This window comes from Rhinopithecus bieti, unplaced genomic scaffold, assembly GCF_001698545.2.
Source record: "Rhinopithecus bieti isolate Rb0 unplaced genomic scaffold, ASM169854v2 scaffold_15283, whole genome shotgun sequence".
Lineage (NCBI taxonomy): Eukaryota > Metazoa > Chordata > Mammalia > Primates > Cercopithecidae > Rhinopithecus > Rhinopithecus bieti.
The window spans coordinates 399885-416550 of NW_016808172.1; the positions used below are offsets into that span (position 1 = coordinate 399885).

The following is a 16666-nucleotide window of genomic DNA, read 5'->3' on the forward strand; positions in this document are numbered from 1 at the left end:
GTGTTCGCCAGGATGGTCTCGATCTCCTGACCTCGTGATCCGCCCGTCTCGGCCTCCCAAAGTGCTGGGATTACAGGCTTGAGCCACCGTGCCCGGCTTTATTTTTATTTTTTTGAGACGGAGTCTCGCTCTGTCGCCCAGGCTGGAGTGCGGTGGCGCAATCTCAGCTCACTGCAAGCTCCGCCTCCCGGGTTCATGCCATTCTCCTGCCTCAGCCTCCGGAGTAGCTGGGACTACAGGCGCCGCCACCTCGCCTGGCTAATTTTTTGTATTTTTAGTAGAGACGGGGTTTCACCACGTTGGCCAGGATGGTCTCAATCTCCTGACCTCATGATCCGCCCGCCTCAGCCTCCCAAAGTGCTGGGATTACAGGCGTGAGCCACCGCGCCCGGCCTGGGTATTTCTTTTTTTGTTTGTTTGTTTTTTTACTTTTATTTTTTCCTTTTTATTTATTTATTTATTTATGAGACAGAGTCTCGCTCTGTCGCCCAGGCTGGAATGCAGTGGCACGATCTCGGCTCACTGCAACCTCTGCCTTCCGGGTTCAAGCGAATCTCCTGCCTCAGCCTCCCAAGTAGCTGGGATTACAGGCGCCCACCACCATGCCCAGCTAATTTTTTGAATCTTTAGTAGAGACGGGGTTTCACCATGTTGGCCAGGCTGGTCTTGAACTGCTGACCTTGTGATCCGCCCGCCTTGGCCTCCCAAAGTGCTGGGATTACAGGCATGAGCCACCACACCTGGCATACTTTTTTCTTTTTATTTATTTATTTATTCATTTATTTTTAGATGGAGTCTTCCTTTGTTGCCCAGCCTGGAGTGCACTGGCCTGATCTCTGCTCCCTGCAACCTCTGCCTCCCGGGTTCAAGCAATTCTCCTGCCTCAGCCTCCTGAGTAGCTGAGATTACAGGCGCTAATTACATGCCCGGCTAATTTTTGTGTTTTTAGTAGAGATGGGGTTTCACCATGTTGGCCAGGCTGGCCTCAAGCTACTGACCTCAAGTGATCTGCCCGCCTCGGCCTCCCAAAGTGCAGGGATTATAGGCGTGAGCCACTGCACCTGGCTAATTTTTTCTTTTTTTAATCCCAGAGGCTTCAAAACTAAGATTCTGTTTGTGTGTTTGTTTGTGACAGGGTCTTGCTCTGTTGCCCAGCCTGGAGTCATCACGGCTCACTGCAGCCTCCACCTCCTGGGCTCACGCGATCCTCCTGCCTTAGCCTCCCGTGTAGCTGGGATTACAGGTGTGCGCCACCATGCCTGGCTAAGTTTTGTTTTTGTTTTTGTGAAAACAGGATTTTGTCATCTTGCCTGGGCTGGTCTCAAACTCCTGGGCTCAAGCAGTCTGTCCGCTTCGGCCTCCCACAGTGCTGGGATCCCACAGTGGGAGCCACTGTGCCCAGCCCCCACTGAGATTCTGCATTTGTGGCTTCCTGATCCTTTGAAATGTTTTCTGGGTGCCCCCCAGTGCTGGGCACCGTGGGGTGTGTCTGAGTGTGGCCCGGGGCACCCCCTGCTGTCAGCCCAGATCTGCGTGTGTGTCTGCATCTGTGAAATGGGTTTCCTGGCAGACAGAGGGGTTGCTTAAGGCCAGTGTCCTGGGTGGGTGGTGGGGACTGCACTGGGGACTGCAGGCCCCGGAGTTCCATGTCATTTCTCGCCGCCATGCTGCCTCCTGCCTTCTCTGCACCAACTTTCTGGAAGTGCCTGTCAGCTGATGCCTCCCCAGCCGCATCTCAGCGCCAGGCCTGCCGCTGCCCTCCCGTCCTCATGTGTCTCAGTTTCCCCAACTGTGACACGGGCTGGCAGCCGGTCAGGGTCTCCTCCCTGAGCGAGGGACTCCCCCATCCATGTCTCAGCCTCCACCCAGCTGGCCCAGGACCGTTTCCCAGGTGAGAAGACCGAGGTTGCAGGGTGGCGATCGCACGAAGGGCCCGTCACGGGAGAACGAGGAGGGTTGGCGTCAGCGAGCTCCCCCGGATCTCGTGATTCGGAAATCCAGAGAAATCCAGAGAAGCACCTTTACCGCGCTGGCTTCCCAGGCTGCGCCTCGTGGTCATCTCTGGAGCGCGTTATTAATATCCGCCCCGTGGGTGGGGCGCTGTGTATTTCCAGAGAGGGGCCTCGGGGCCCGCCAGGGCCGGGGGAGTGGAGCTGGCAGATGTTCAGCCCTGCCCAGAATCACTTCCCCAATTTCCCCACGCCCGGCAGGGCCCTCAGCATCTGCATCCGCCGAGGCCCGGCTGCGCTGACGGGAATTGAAAGCCTCGTGGCTTAGGCAGGCGGGGGAGCCCCCGGCTGGTCAGGTGCACTGGGAGCAACCCATGGCCAGGCTGAGCCCAGAGAGGGCAGGGAAGGGCCTGAAGTCACACAGCAGACACTAGCTAAGTAAGTGCCTGCTGTGTGCGGGCACAGGGTCACCCTGCAAGTAAGCGCCTGCTGGGTGTGGGTGGCCCTGCCTTCCCCCAACCCTGCAGTGCCCACCGGTCAGTCGGGGCCGCCTGTCTCCTGGTGTCTTACGTCGCAGTCCACCTGCCCCCGCTGACCTCTTCCTCCTGCTCCCTGAACCGGGAAGTCCGGGCCCTTTTTGGACACTGCATCTCCTCGGCGTACAAGATAGTCCAGGACATACAAGAGGTGCTCAATAACGGCTGCAAAGCGCACTGTCCTGGCAGAAACCCTGTGGGCTGACAGCCCCGTGTGGCCGGCCCTGTGGTCCATACTCAGCTCTGCCGTCTCTGTCAGTCCTGGGAGTTTCCGCCACGGGAAAAACATCGAGACTGAAAATCCCCGGCGTCCCGGGGCCGCGCCGCAGCGCCAGCTTTCGCTTCTTGATGGCATCAGCCCTACCCCCACCATGGGTAAACTGAGGCCCGGAGAACGGGCAGGCTGGGGCGCGAGACTCCAGGTCCTCCAGGTCCTCCTGCCCCCCTGCCCTCCTCCCGCCTGCAGCCCCAGGCTCTGCTCCGACTTCATTCCTTCTTCATTCCTGCCTCATCCGTCCAGCTGTTCATTCCTGGCCTCTGGACTCTGTGGGAAAGGGAGGAGGGACGAGGCCTGGAATCTTTTTTTTTTTTTTTTTGAGACGGAGTCTCACTCTGTTGCCCTGGCTGGAGGGCAGTGGTGCAACCTCGGCTCACTGCAGTCTCCACCTTCCCAGTTCAAGCTATTCTCCTGCCTCAGCCTCCTGAGTAGCTGGGATTACAGGTGCCTGTCACCACGTCTGGCTAATTTTTGTATTTTTAGTAGAGATGGGGTTTCACCGTGTTGGCCAGGCTGGTCTCAAACTCCTGACCTCAGGTGATCCGCCTGCCTCGGCCTCCCAAAGTGCTGGGATTATGGGATTATAGGCACGAGCCACCACGCCCAGCCAGCCTGGAGTCTACAGCAGTGATGTGGCTGTGGGGGCGCACTCTGGCCGCCTCCTTCCTGCCTCTCTGGGCTGTGGACAAGTGACAGGCTTTGCAGGTTGCTGGTGCTCTGCAAACCTGGTTACCAGACAGCTGTGGACCCCCTCCCTGCCTCAGTTTCCCCAAATGCAGAGCGGGACCCCAGGGGTGTAGAGAGGCAGTGCTGGGTCGCGCCCTCCCCACCCCTCCCAGAGGCAGCGTGGGTGCTTCTGTGGAGGGGGAGGCCCCGGGGCCCCCAGGGACCCTGCCACCTGGGCAGTAGTGGCCGCGGGTGCTGAGTCATCTCAGCCTCTGCCCCGGGCCTCCGCCGTGCCCGATAACAGGATTATCAGGCCTCCGGAAGGGGGCGGGGGGCTGGGGGTGCTGTCAGTGGGTGGGAGCTGCCAGGAGTGGGGCTTCAGGGAGGGGCCGGGAAGGGGACGCCAGCACTGGAGGAAGGAGAGCTCCTTACGGCCTCTTTCTTTTTCTTCTTCCTCCAACTCCTGGCCTCAAGTCATCCTCCCGCCTCGGCCTCCCAAAGTGCTGGGATTATGGGCAGGAGCCACCGCCCCGGCCTTCCCCCGTCCTCCCGTGGACACCTGCTGGATTCCTAGCACTGTACCCCACAGACCCTGATTCTGTTTTTTTTTTTTTTTTTTTTTGAGACAGAGCCTTGCTCTGTTGCCCAGGCTGGAGTGCAGTGGTGCGATCTCAGCTCACTGCAAGCTCTGCCTCTCAGGTTCAAGTGATTCTCCTGCCTCAGCCTCTGGAGTAGCTGGGATGACAGGCACCCGCCACCACGCCCAGCTAATTTTTGTATTTTCAGTAGAGACGGTTTCTCCATGTTGGCCAGGCTGGGACTCCTGACCTCAGGTGATCTGCCCACCTCGGCCTCCCAAAGTGCTGGCACGACAGGTGTGAGTCACCGTGCCCGGCCCAGATTCTGCCTTCATGGGTGGGAGGCAGGCAGGTAAGATGGAAAGAGGCCGCCACTAGAATAAATGGATGAGTTCCCAGCCTGACCCCGGGAAGGTGCAGAGGGTCAGCGCAGGCCGTCGGCTGCTGCAGGAGTGAGAGGGGCCCAGGCGGGGAAAGGAGCATTCGGGGGAGCAGCCAGCGTGTGTACAGATGGCCGTAGTAGCCATGTGCAGGCTCGCGTGGGGCTCGCCCGGCAGGCAGGGAGTTGGGCCTTCTCCTGGGGGCAGTCAGGAGCCATGGTTGACCGTGGAGCAGGGGAGAGACCTGGTTTGATCTTCTTGACTTCCAAGCCCCTCGGTCCCTCCACCCTCGGAGGCTGCTGGAAGGAGGGGGCATCTCATTTTTCCATCCTGGCTGCTTTACGGGGATTGGGGGGATGAACATCAGCTCTTTCAGTTTAATGTTGTTGTAGGAGTCTCAGTGAGTGAGTTCTTTTTTGTTTTTTTTTTTTTGAGACAGAGTTTCACTTTTGTCACCTAGGCTGGAGTACAATGGCACGATCTCAACTCACCACAACCTCAGCCTCCCGTGTTCAAACAATTCTCCTGCCTCAGCCTCCTGAGTAACTGGGATTACAGGGGTGCACCACCACGCCCTGCTAATTTTGTATTTTTAGGAGAGACGGGGTTTCTCCATGTTGGCCAGGCTGGTCTCGAACTCCCGACCTTAGGTGATCCGCCTGCCTCCGCCTCCCAAAGTGCTGGGATTACATGCGTGAACCACCACGCCCCACCAAGCAGTGATTTATTTCTTGTCTGAAAACCAGAGGAAACAAAAATAGGTGGGACGTTTATACAGGAAGGTTCAAACCAGCTCAGTTCACGAGAGCCAAAAGGTGGAAACGGCTCAGGTGTCCGTTGAACGATAAATGGACAAATATAGTGTGACCCGTCCACCGTGGAACATGGTGCAGCCATGAGCAGGAGCCAGGCTCTGCCCCAGGCCTCAGCACAGGTGCACCCTGAGGACGTCATGCTCAGTGAGAGGCGCCAGACACAGAAGGCCACACAGTGTGATCCCGTTTCTATGAAATGTCCAGGACAGGCCCATCCACAGAGACAGGAAGGGGATGTGTGCGTGCCAGGGCTGGGGAGAGGACGGGGAGTGACGGCTGATGGGGACAGAGATTGTGGTTTGCATAACACGGTGGATACACTAAAAGCTACTTAATTGTAAATCTTAAATTAGTTTACGCTCCAGCTGGAGGCTGGAGGGCAGTGGCACAAACTCACAATCTCAGCTCACTGCAACCTCTGCCTCCTGGGTTCAAGCGATTCTCCTGCCTCAGCCTCCCAGGGATCTGGAATTACAGGTGCACATCACCACACCCACCTGATTTTTGTGTGTTTCGTAGAGATGGGGTTTCACCACGTTGGCCAGGCTGGTCTCCAACTCCTGACCTCTCAGGTGATCCTTCTGCCTCGGCCTCCCAAAGTGCTGGGATTACAGGCATGAGCCACCCCACCAGCCTTTTATAAGATCTTTTAAAAGCAGACTGCATTGGCTGGGTGCTGTGGCTCACACCTGTAATCCCAGCAGGTTAGGAGGCTGAGGTGGGCAGATCGCCTGAGGTCAGGAGTTCGAGACCAGCCTGAATGAGCACCATGGTGAAACCCCATCTCTACAAAAAATACAAAAATTAGCCAGGAGCGGCGGCGTGCGCCTGTGGTCCCACCTACAGGGGAGGCTGAGGTGGGAGGATCACTTGAGCCCAGGAGACTGCAGTGAGCTCTGACTGCACCACTGCCCTTCCAGCCTGGGCAACAGAGTTAGATCCTGTCTCAGAAAAATGAAAAAAAAAAATGAAGTAGACTAGATTAAAGAACCGAACCTTGGCCGGGCGCGGTGGCTCAATCCTGTAATCCCAGCGCACTTTGGGAGCCGAGACGGCGGTCACGAGGGTCAGGATATCGACACCATCCTGGCGAACATGGTTGAAACCCTGTCTCTACTAAAAATACAAAAACTAGCCGGGCGTGTAGTCCCAGCCACTCGGGAGGCTGAGGCAGGAGAATGGCGTGAACCCGGCGAGCGGAGCTTTGCAGTGAGCTGAGATCGCGCCACTGCACTCCAGCCTGGGCGGACAGAGCGAGACTCAGTCTCAAAAAAAAAAAAAAAAGAACCGAACCTCAGAGTTCCCCAGCTGGTCTGAGTGGTCCCGGCCGTTGGATGAATTCTCTGTTTCCCTCTGAGCCCTCAGCAGCCTAGGAACGCCCCGCTGGGTGTGTGGGCGCCTGGGAGGCTCAGGCCGCTGCCCGGAGGGGGCGGCTGCTGACTCAGACCTATTGCTGCCTCTTCTGAGTGTCCGCAGACCTATATCTGGCCTTAGAGGAAAACATACTTCTACACTTTCCCAGAAGCCATATTGGACGGTGCAAAAACGTGTCTTTTAGAGCATTTCTCAGGCTGGGCGCGGTGGCTTATACCCATAATCCCAGCACTTCCGAGAGGCAGAGGTGGGGGGATGGCCTGAGGTCAGAAGTTCGAGATCAGCCTGGCCAACGTGGTGAAACCCCATCTCTGTGAAAAATACAAAAAAAAATTAGCCAGGTGTGGTGGTGCGTGCCTGTAATCCCACCTACTCGGGAGGCTGGGGCAGGAAAATCTTTTGAACCTGGGAGGCGGAGGTTGCAGTGAGCCGAGGTCATACCACTGTCCTCCAACCTGAGTGACAGAAAGAGACTTGGTCTCAAAACAAAAATAAAGTGTCTCAGGCTGGGCACGGTGGTTCATGCCCAGAATTCCAGCACTCTGGGAGGCCGAGGAGGGAGAATCACTGGAGCTCAGGAGTTTGTGCCCAGACTGGGCAACATAGCAAGACCCCATCTCTACAGAAAAAAAGTTAAAACTGGGCAAGGTGGTGTGTACCTGGAGTCCCAACTACTCCAGAGGCTGAGGCGGGAAGATCACTTGAGTCTGAGAGGCTGAGGCTGCAGTGAGCTGTGATCGTGCACTCCAGCCTGGGCCACAGAGCAAGACCCTGTCTCAAAAAAAAAGAAAAGAAAATTTATCTTCGTCTGACTTCTCTGTGCCAAGTCTCAGGCCAACCCTCCTGGAGGCTCAGGGCTCGGCAGGCCCCGCACGCCAGACACTGGGGTTGTTTCTTGGATTTCCCTGAATTTTGTGGCCAAAGACAGCGTCTGAAGGGCTGCAGCTGACCAGGTGCCTCCCAGCTCCTGCACCCCTGCCCCGCTCCCACCATGGCCTCATTCCCAGGTGGGGCCCCATGGACTTTGGAACCTCCTGTAAGACAGGAGGGGGCCTGGGGGGCAAAGGTTCTCCCAGGGGGCCCTTCAGACAGGCAGTTTCTTTACAGCCTGGGCCTCTGGGCCCAAGGACACCGCCCTGGGCCCTCCGCAGCTGCTGGGACCTGGTGGGAGTGCCCAGGTGGGGCCTTCCTGGGGACTGAGCAGGGAAACCACAGCCCCGGCGACATGACCTTGGGTGCTGCCCATCTGTGACCTTGGGTGCTGCCTTGTCCTGCCCTGCTGGGGGAGGGGCCCTCTGTGCTGGCCCCGGCTGCCCCCTCCTGTCCCAGCCAGCCCTTCCCTTGGATTTCCTGCAAACCTCCGGGGTCTTTTTCTGACCTTCCTCCCACCTCCCAGAGCTGGTGGGCTGGGGAGGGGAGTCCCGAACCAGGGCTGAGCTCCCTGGTTCCAGAGGGTTCCGGGCGGCCGGGGAGCCCCCTCCCCACTCCCAGGTGGCGCTGGGTTATCTTGCACCGTCCCCAGCAGACTCCACTGACCCCCTCGAAGCTGCCGTTTCTCTGCGAGGAGAAAATAATCAACATTTCGCCACAAACAAGAATTTCCTGTTTGCCCTTGGAGGGCTTGGGGGGGCGTTATCTCTGCTTTTCCTCCCCTCCCCCACCGGCGCCACCTGAGCCCTGTGCCGTCATTCGTCACAGGTGCCCACTCCAGGGGGGCCACCTCATCAGCAGGTGGGGGCGGCACCTCCCCCCCCCCCAGGCCTCCCACACCCCCGGTGCAGAGCCGGGGGAGTGTCAGGGACTGGGGGCCATCCCCAGAGCCATGGAGTGTGTCCTGCAAGATCCATGTAACGGGCTCGGGCCGTGCAACGTTCTGGGAAGGAAACGAAAGAGGACTGAAGGGGTCAGAGGCTGAGGGGGGCAGTGGAGGGGCTCTGTTTAGAAGGCGACTTTTGGGCGGGAAGGCAGGAGCCGTGCGGGGACCTGGGAGCTGCATTCCGGGCAGAAGGAACAGTGCCACACAGGCTATGGGGTGGGGGTGTGTGTGTTTTACTCAGAAAGCCGCCAAGGCTGGGTCTGGTGGCTCCTGCCTGTAATCCCCGCGCTTTGGGAGGCCGAGGCAGGAGGATCACTTGAGGCCAGAAGTTTGAGACCGGCCTGAGCAATATAGCAAGAGCTTGTCTCTATAGAAATCCAAAAATTAGCCAGACATGGTGGTGCTTGCCTGTGGTCTCAGTGGCTCAGGAGGCCGAGGTGGGAGGTGGGTCTCACCACTGCACTCCAGCCTGAGTGACAGCGAGACCCTGTCTCTAAATAGAGCAGCCCAAGGTCAGGACGGAGGGAGCAGGAGAGGGCAGGGAGGGGCCAGGAGGGTGCCGAGGGGCTCTGAGAGGCTGTGGTCAGGGGAGGGTCATGCTCAGACGGCTGTGAAGAGCCCCCACCCCACCCTACCCAGCTGCTGAGTGGGGAAAGGTCTGGCAGGAGGGGCGGCTGGGGGACCTGGAGGTGGCTTGGCTCCACGCACTCTGTGCCTCGGTTTCCCCTTCTCCGAAGCAGGTGGTGCTGGGAAGGGGAGACGATGGGCCCAGCCTTAGTAATTAGGGGTCCACACCTTCCATCCCCCACAGCAGGACGTGGACAGAGCAGAGGGGACCCCCCGGGGAAAGACCCCAGGCCTGCCCTGCAGCCCCGCACTTTCCCAGGATCACACTGAGAAAGCAAGTTCATTTAACGTGCATATATTAGGCAACTGCTGTGTGCCCGATTTTGGATGCTAGCAACAAGATAAGAATTCCGCATGTTCCAGGGCAGACACACGAGAGACAAATGCGTGAATCTGCACATCTGGGGCCATGCAAGGGCTGGGGGGCCACGGGGGGCCGCGAACCAGAAACCCCGTGAGGCCGGTGGTCAGTAAAGGTGGGTGGGAGCAGAGCGTCTGCGGAGGTGATTTCGGTCCTGGGAGGACGAGGGCTCCCCTCCAGGAAGGGGATGACCACAGGGGACCCAGATGAAAGGAAGGGGCTGAGAAGGCCTTGGAGAGGAGAGGAACAGCCCGGGCGAAGGCGGCCTGTCGGGGCAGATGGGAGGGGCAGTGGGGGTCTCAGCAGAGGGGCACCTCCCGTGATGAGAGCGGGCCCCAGGGAGACCAGGCGGCGGGGACGGGAGGGCAGACCGCTTGTCTCAGCCCTTGGCCCCCGGGGAGGGAGTTTCCGGAGATTTCGCCCAATCTCCAGCCTGGGTTTAGACCTCCTGTGGGTGCATGGTGGGCAGCTGATTTCAGAGCTCTCTGGTCAACATTTCAGAGGGGCAGGGTTTCAGCCACAGAACCCAGGTGGGAATCAAAGCCTGGGTTTGCCATGGGGTGTGCTGTGGCCCAGCAGTTCAACTCAGGATCTGGCCCACAAGGGGGGCCTGGACACTACCATGGGCAGCCTGGACACCGTCCCCTGCTTTCCCTTCCCTGGGGCCTTGGCCAGCTGGCCAGGGCGGGACACCCCCCGCAGGGGAGCGGAACCGGGGGCCAGAGACCCATAAAACCCAGGCCACCTTTACTGCCGGCTTTGTTACTGGCTGCCCACAGCAACGGCCATGAGAGCCGCCTCCCCCGCCAGCAGCTGGGGCCCCCGCAGGTCCTCCCTTTACTGCCACACATCAGTGCCCCGGCCCCACGGGGGTCTGACCGTGCCTCGCCGTCGGCCCAGTTCACCCACCATTTGGCCTGGGGGTTAATGGCTCCCCCCCTCCAACCCCAACCCTGGCTGGTCCTACACAGGGCAGCTGATTGCTGCCGGGCGCCTCAGTTTCCCCTCCCGGGATGTGAGGGTTGCTGGGGCTCCAGGTGCTTAGGGTAAAGCTGCTGTGTTTTCTCACATACTCTCCTTGAGAGGAGGGGAAACTGAGGCAGGAGGTGCGGTGAGGTTTCTTACAGGGGCTGTGCTGGGGAAGGGGGGGGTCCAAGCAGGGTAGACCCTGGCAACACCGGGTCAGAATCTCAGAGGAGACGACCTTCCCCTCGCCCTGGAAGGGCCCAAGGTGTGCTGGTCTCTACCTTCACATCTTAGGGAGCTGCCGTAACAAAGGCCCTCAAACAAATGAAACCTGTTCTCCCTCTGTCCTGGAGCCCAGAGTCCAAAATTGAGGCGTCCGCAGGGCTGTGCTCCCTCCAGGGGCTGCAGGAGGAGCCCTTCCACCTCTCCCAGCTCCTGGGGGCTCCGGGTGTGGCCCTGTGGCCGGCCTCTGCCTCTGTGCAACCATCTCCGTGTCTAAGGCCCGGCCCTTGGATGTAGGACCCGCCGGCCTTCACTGTGACTTTTTCTCCATTTGATCACATCTGCAAAGGCCTTTTTCCAAGAACGTCCTGTTCTGAGGTTCTGGACGGATATGAATTTGGGTGCGGGGGGGCGTTCACCCCAGGACAGCCCCAACGGTGAGGTCCTCCCCATTCCAGTACCTGCTGCCTCAGGCGCTTCCCCTGCAAGCTCATCCTGTCCCCCGCTCCGCCCTGTCCCCCTCTCCGCCCTGCCCAGCTCACACTCGCAGCTGAGAAAAATCAAGATTCAAGTAACGAGCATTTATTAGGCAACTGCTGTGTGCTCGACCCGATCCCAGATTCTGGCAACAAAACAGACAAAATCCTAGACAGAACCCTAGATCCGGGACTCGGTGATGGACGGGGTCTCGGAGGAAAGGCGTGGAGGGGAGTGGGCGGGAGCTGGCCCGGGGTCGGAGGACAAGGCCAGGTGTGTGGCCGTGTGTGCGTGCCTGTGCTCATGGGACCCACCAGCCCGGCTGGCCGTGTCTACCTGCGGGCCCCACACCCCTCGGGCAGCTGAAGGGGAAAGGCCTCGTCGGCCACCATAAATCAGTGCAGGAATGCGGGCTGGCCAGTCTGGCGCTGGCCAGGGTGGGGCGGAGACAAAGGCCAGGCAGCTGGACCTCGGGCAGCCTCGACCACCCAGGGCAGAGGTCAGGACTCCCAGCTGCCCCCCCAGCCCCCTCCCGGAAGCCCTCACCGAGCCTCCAGTACACAGATGAGGAAACTGAGGCCCAGAGAGGGGCGGGACGGCTGCAGGGTGGCGGGGCCCTCGGCCGGCCTCCCTAGCACCTGGGACGTCCCCGGCAGCAGGGGCTGGGCGTGGGCCTCTTCCTGGGCCCTAATGACGGATCATCCCAGCTGAGGTCTAATTGGTGGTTTCAAGGCCCCCCACTGCCCAGCCAGCCACATTCCCCGGAGCTTAATTTGCAGCCTGGTATTTGTCGCGGCTCCTCCTCGGCAAATTGGCCCCCGCCTGAACTCCGCTTTCTAATTATCCCTGCCGGCTTCCCCCCACCCTGCCCGCCCCTGCCTGCCCGCCCAAACCTGTGGGCGGGGAGCTGGGGGACCTCCTGGCCCCTTGTACCCCAGACAGAGCCCCTTTCCCCTCTGGAAGACATTCCGAGGCTTGCTGATCTCCTTCCTCCCCAGCCACCACCCTGGCAGGCAGAGGCAATCGGAGGCTCATTTCATAGCTGGAGGCCGAGACCCCAGGCTCCAGGTGCGGGGAAGCCAGCAGGAGGCAGGAGGACAGGGATGGGAAGCAGGACGGGGCTCTGGGCCGAGTCCCTGACATCCCCCCAGGCTCTAGTCCCACACGCACCACTGTGCCTCAGTTTCCTCATCTGCAAAGCAGAGCCAGTTCTCAGAGCAAAGGCTCTCCTGTCTGACCCTCAGGGCAGCCCCGGGAGGCATGCTGGTGATTGTTTGCAGTGATTTGCTGTGTGAAATCAGGCAGGCACTGTCGTAGGTTAAATTGTGTCCCCCAAAGAAGATAAGGTGGAGGGCAGTGGCTCCTGTCTGTGACCCCAGCACTTTGAGAAGGCTACATGTGAGGAGCGAGGGAGCCCAGGAGTTCGAGACCAGCCTGGGCAACATAGAAAGACCTCATCTCTACAAAAGAAAATGTGAAAACTTAGACCGGTGTGACGGCGAGTGCCTGTGGTCCCAGCCACTTGGGCAGCTGAGGCGGGAGGATCCCTTGAGCCCAGGAGGTCGAGGCTGCCGTGAGCCATGATTGTGCCCCTGTACTGCGGCTGGGCGGCAGAGTGAGACCCTGTCTTTAAAAACTAACAAACAAAAAAGACTTTGGGAGGCTGAGGCAGGCAGATCCCTTGAGGTGAGGAGTTTGAGACCAGCCTGGCCAAATGGTGAAACCCTGTCTCTACCAAAAAATACAAAAATTAGCCAGGTGCGGTGGCAGGTGCCTGTAATCCCAGCTACTGAGGAGGCCGAGGGGGGAGAATTGCTTGAGCCTGGGAGGCCAAGATTGCACCACTGCACTCCAGCCTGGCCAAGAGAGTGAGACTCCATGTCAAAAAAATAATAATAAAAATTAAAATTAAAAAAAAAAAGGCCGAGTGCAGTGGCTCACTCCTGTAATCCCAGCACTTTGGGAGGCCGAGGCGGTTGGATCACAAGGTCAGGAGACCATCCTGGCCAACATGGTGAAACTCTGCCTTTACTAAAAGTACAAAATTAGCCGGGCGTGGTGGTGGGCGCCTGTGGTCCCAGCTACTCCGGAGGCTGAGGCAGGAGAATGGCATGAACCCGGGAGGTGGAGGCTGCAGTGAGCCGAGATGGCGCCACAGCACTCCAGCTTTGGGGACAGAGAGAGACTCTGGCTCAAAAAAAAAAAAAAAAAAGAAGAAAGAAAAGAAAAAGGATAGGTTCAAGCACTGGACCCCCAGTATTTGCGACGGGACCTCATTTGGAAACGGGAGACCTTACTGAAGTACAATCACGTGCTGACGTGAGGTCAGCCTCAGACCGCAGATAAAACGGTGGTCCCACAAGATTAGAATTCCATATTCCTTGTGCACCTTTTCTGTGTTCAGCTGTGTTAGAGGCACAAACACTCACCGTCGCCTTGCCGTTGCCTGCAGGACCCAGGACAGCCACAGATTTGTGTTCCAGGAGCGCTGGCTGGGCTGTGCCTGTGCCTGGGTATGTGGGAGGCCCCACCCGTGAGGTGCGTGTGACTCAGTCTTTGATGTTCACACTGACGAAATCACCAACAGACACATTTATCAGGACGCGTCCTGCACGAAGACAGAGGCAGGGGCTGGAGTGACACGGCCACAAGCCCAGGAACCTGGAGCCCCCAGAAGCTGTGAGAGGCAGGAAGGTTTCTTCTTTGGAAACTTCGGAGGGAATGCAGCCCTGCAAACACACCTTTTGTTTTGTTTTGTTTTGTTTTTAGAGACAGGGTCGTGTTCTGTCACCCAGGCTGGAGTGCAGTGGTGGTCTCGGCTCACTGCAGCTTCCACTGCCCAGGCTCAAGCAATCCTCCCACCTCAGCCTCCCAAGTAGCTGGGACGATAGGCACGAGCCACCCCGCCTGGGTAACTTTTTGTATTTTATTGTAGAGATGGGGTCTCACTGTGTTGCCCAGGCTGGTCTTGAATTCCTGGACTCAAGCCATTCACCTGCCCTACAAAATGCTGGGATTACAGGCGTGAGCCGCCACCTTGCAGAGAAATTGGTTTTGGACTCCTGGGCTCCAGGACTGCGGGAGAATAGATTTCTGTTGTTTTAAGCTGCAACGTGTGGCTGTAGGGAGTTGAGGATCGATTTGAGATGAGGTGGCCCTAAAGCCAGCAGGCTGGTGTCCTGAAAAGAGGAAAGAGAGACGGGGAGAGGGTCTTGTGGAGACGGAGGCAGAGACTGGAGCGCTGTGGACACAAGCCAGGACGCACCTTGATCTGGGGTTCCCGGGCCCCTGGAACCGGAGAGGACACCGTCTGTCATCCCAGGCCGCCTGGTTTCTGGGGCCTCCTTGCAGCCCCTCTGGGAAGCTCGTTCACCAGCATTTCTGTCGCGCAGCCTTGTGGTTCTTCACCTGCCCAGCGGGGCCTCAGGCTCTGTTTCGGCTCTGGCAGCGGCTCGGGGGTCCTAGGGGTGGCAACCCCTGCTCCTGTCCTCCTGGCCTGGCCTCCAGCGCAGGGGAGACATGGTTCCCACACCTGAGCTCTGGCACCAACTAACCCATCCCCTCTCCCCCCTCGCAGCTCTACGAACTCGACGGGGACCCCAAGAGGAAGGAATTCTTGGATGACTTGTTCAGCTTCATGCAGAAGCGAGGTGAGCCCTCTGTTCTCACCCCCCCCCCCAGAGGGAGGTCACAGAAACGGGGCCATAGGAGGGTCCTTATTGGCTCCAGGTATGTTGGGGTGGTAGTGAGCTCCCCGTGGCTGGAGGCATCCGAGGCTCCTAAATCAGGAGGGACTTCAGGGATGTCTTGAGGGGAAGCACATCCTGCCATGGGGGTTTGATGCGGGAGGCACGCGTGTGAGTTTAAGGGGTAGGCCCCCTGGTGGGGGGCAGGGCAGTCTCAGGGCCCCAACCCAGAACAGACAGTCCAGGCCGTCTCCTTGGCATCCAGGGTGCAGGGAAGTGGGGGTCCCCGCTACTGGGTACTGGGGGAGTGGTGCCAGCCTCTGTGTTTGGGGAGTGGGGTCAGATCCAGGCTGGCCAGTGGGTGCAGGTGCGGCAGGACAAAAGCCCCCAGCCCGCCGTGAGGTGACTTAGAGTCTAATGATCTCATGGCATTTGAGTCCCGGCCCCTCCCCTCCTCCCACGAGGGCCTCAGTTTCCCCATCTGTAAAAATGGGCCACAAACAGTCCCTGCCCAAAACTCAGTGGCCAGCGGGTACCCCAGACGTGCTGAGAGCAGGGCTGCTGTTTACTGTGCGCACTTATTGGGCACCCACGGTATATCAGGCCTTGGCCGCTTGTACACTGCTCTGTGCCCCTGAAGTCTCCTGGCCTGGGGAGGGCAGGTCTGGGCTGGTGTCCAGGTGGGGAAACTGAGGTCCAGACATAAGAGACTCAAGACCACCAAGGGTAGCCAGAATATCCCCAGCGGCCATTCCCAGGCCTCACCCCAGCTTAGAGCAACCACGGGGCAAAGCGAGTGTGGCCAGGGTTTCCGTCTCGCCTCTAAGTCCTCGTTGGCCAGAGAGTGGCTAAGAGCGTCTGCCGCCAGGTAGGAGCTGCCCCAATCCCCTGGACACTCCTCTAGGGCAGGGAGCTAGCTCCGGTCCTCACTGTTCAGACCCCACTGTTCAGACGGGGGAGGAGGTCTCAGGGTCCAAAGAGGCAGGAAGGGGTGGGGCAGAGGGCTCTGTCCCTACACTTGGGGCCATGCCGGGGGCCGTCGTAGGGGCCGCTGTGTCCCAGCCTCCGCCCACCCCTCCCCTGGCTTCTGTAAACACAGGCCCCAGACCCGCCACTGCCAGCCGCCCGCCAGGAAGGGAAGGAGAAGGAGGAGGGCTGTGAGCCCCCAGCCCACACTGCCCAGCAGCCTCCGAGTTAACCCCTCCTGTGCTGGGAACAGAGGATCCAGACCTGGGACCTGGGCGGGGGCCTCTCCTGTGTTATCCTCCAAGCCCAGCCTTGACCAGGCCCACTGCCCCCCATGAGGCTGGACAGATCCTCCCCGTGACTCTTTATCATCCCGTTCACACCTGCTCAGCCCTGACCACTCTGCTGTGGGGCTCCAAGCACCTGGGTCCAAAGCTAACCCGTGTTGCTGTTACCCATGCCTGGTGTCATGGGGGTACTTAGAAAGCACGGTGGGCCGGGCGCAGTGGCTCAAGCCTGTAATCCCAGCACTTTGGGAGGCCGAGACGGGCGGATCACGAGGTCAGGAGATCGAGGCCATCCTGACTAACACAGTGAAACCCCGTCTCTACTAAACAATACAAAAAACTAGCCGGGTGTGGTGGCGGGCGCCTGTAGTCCCAGCTACTCCGGAGGCTGAAGCGGGAGAATGGCGTGAACCCGGGAGGTGGAGCTTGCAGCGAGCTGAGATCCGGCCACTGCACTCCAGCCTGGGTGACAGAGCGAGACTCCATCTCAAAAAAAAAAAAAAAGAAAGAAAGAAAGCACAGTGAGGCTGGGTGTCGTGGCTCACGCCTGTAATCCCAGCATTTTGGGGGACCGAGGCAGGTGGATCACTTGAGGTCAGGAGTTCGAGATCAGCCTGGCCAACATGGTGAAACCCCCATCTCTACTGAAAATACAAAAATTGGCTGAGCATGGTGGTGTGCAC

General features: G+C 59.2%; 1 protein-coding gene across 1 annotated transcript in view; it reads left to right on the forward strand.

Moving 5' to 3' along the window:
* The window catches only part of ARID3A (AT-rich interaction domain 3A), a 52578-nt gene that overhangs the window by 13362 nt on the left and 22550 nt on the right, over window positions 1-16666 (forward strand). Inside the window, exon 3 of the mRNA XM_017885630.1 lies at window positions 14622-14694. Within this exon, the coding sequence (XP_017741119.1) occupies window positions 14622-14694 (73 nt within the window). The remainder of the gene's footprint in view (window positions 1-14621; window positions 14695-16666) is intronic.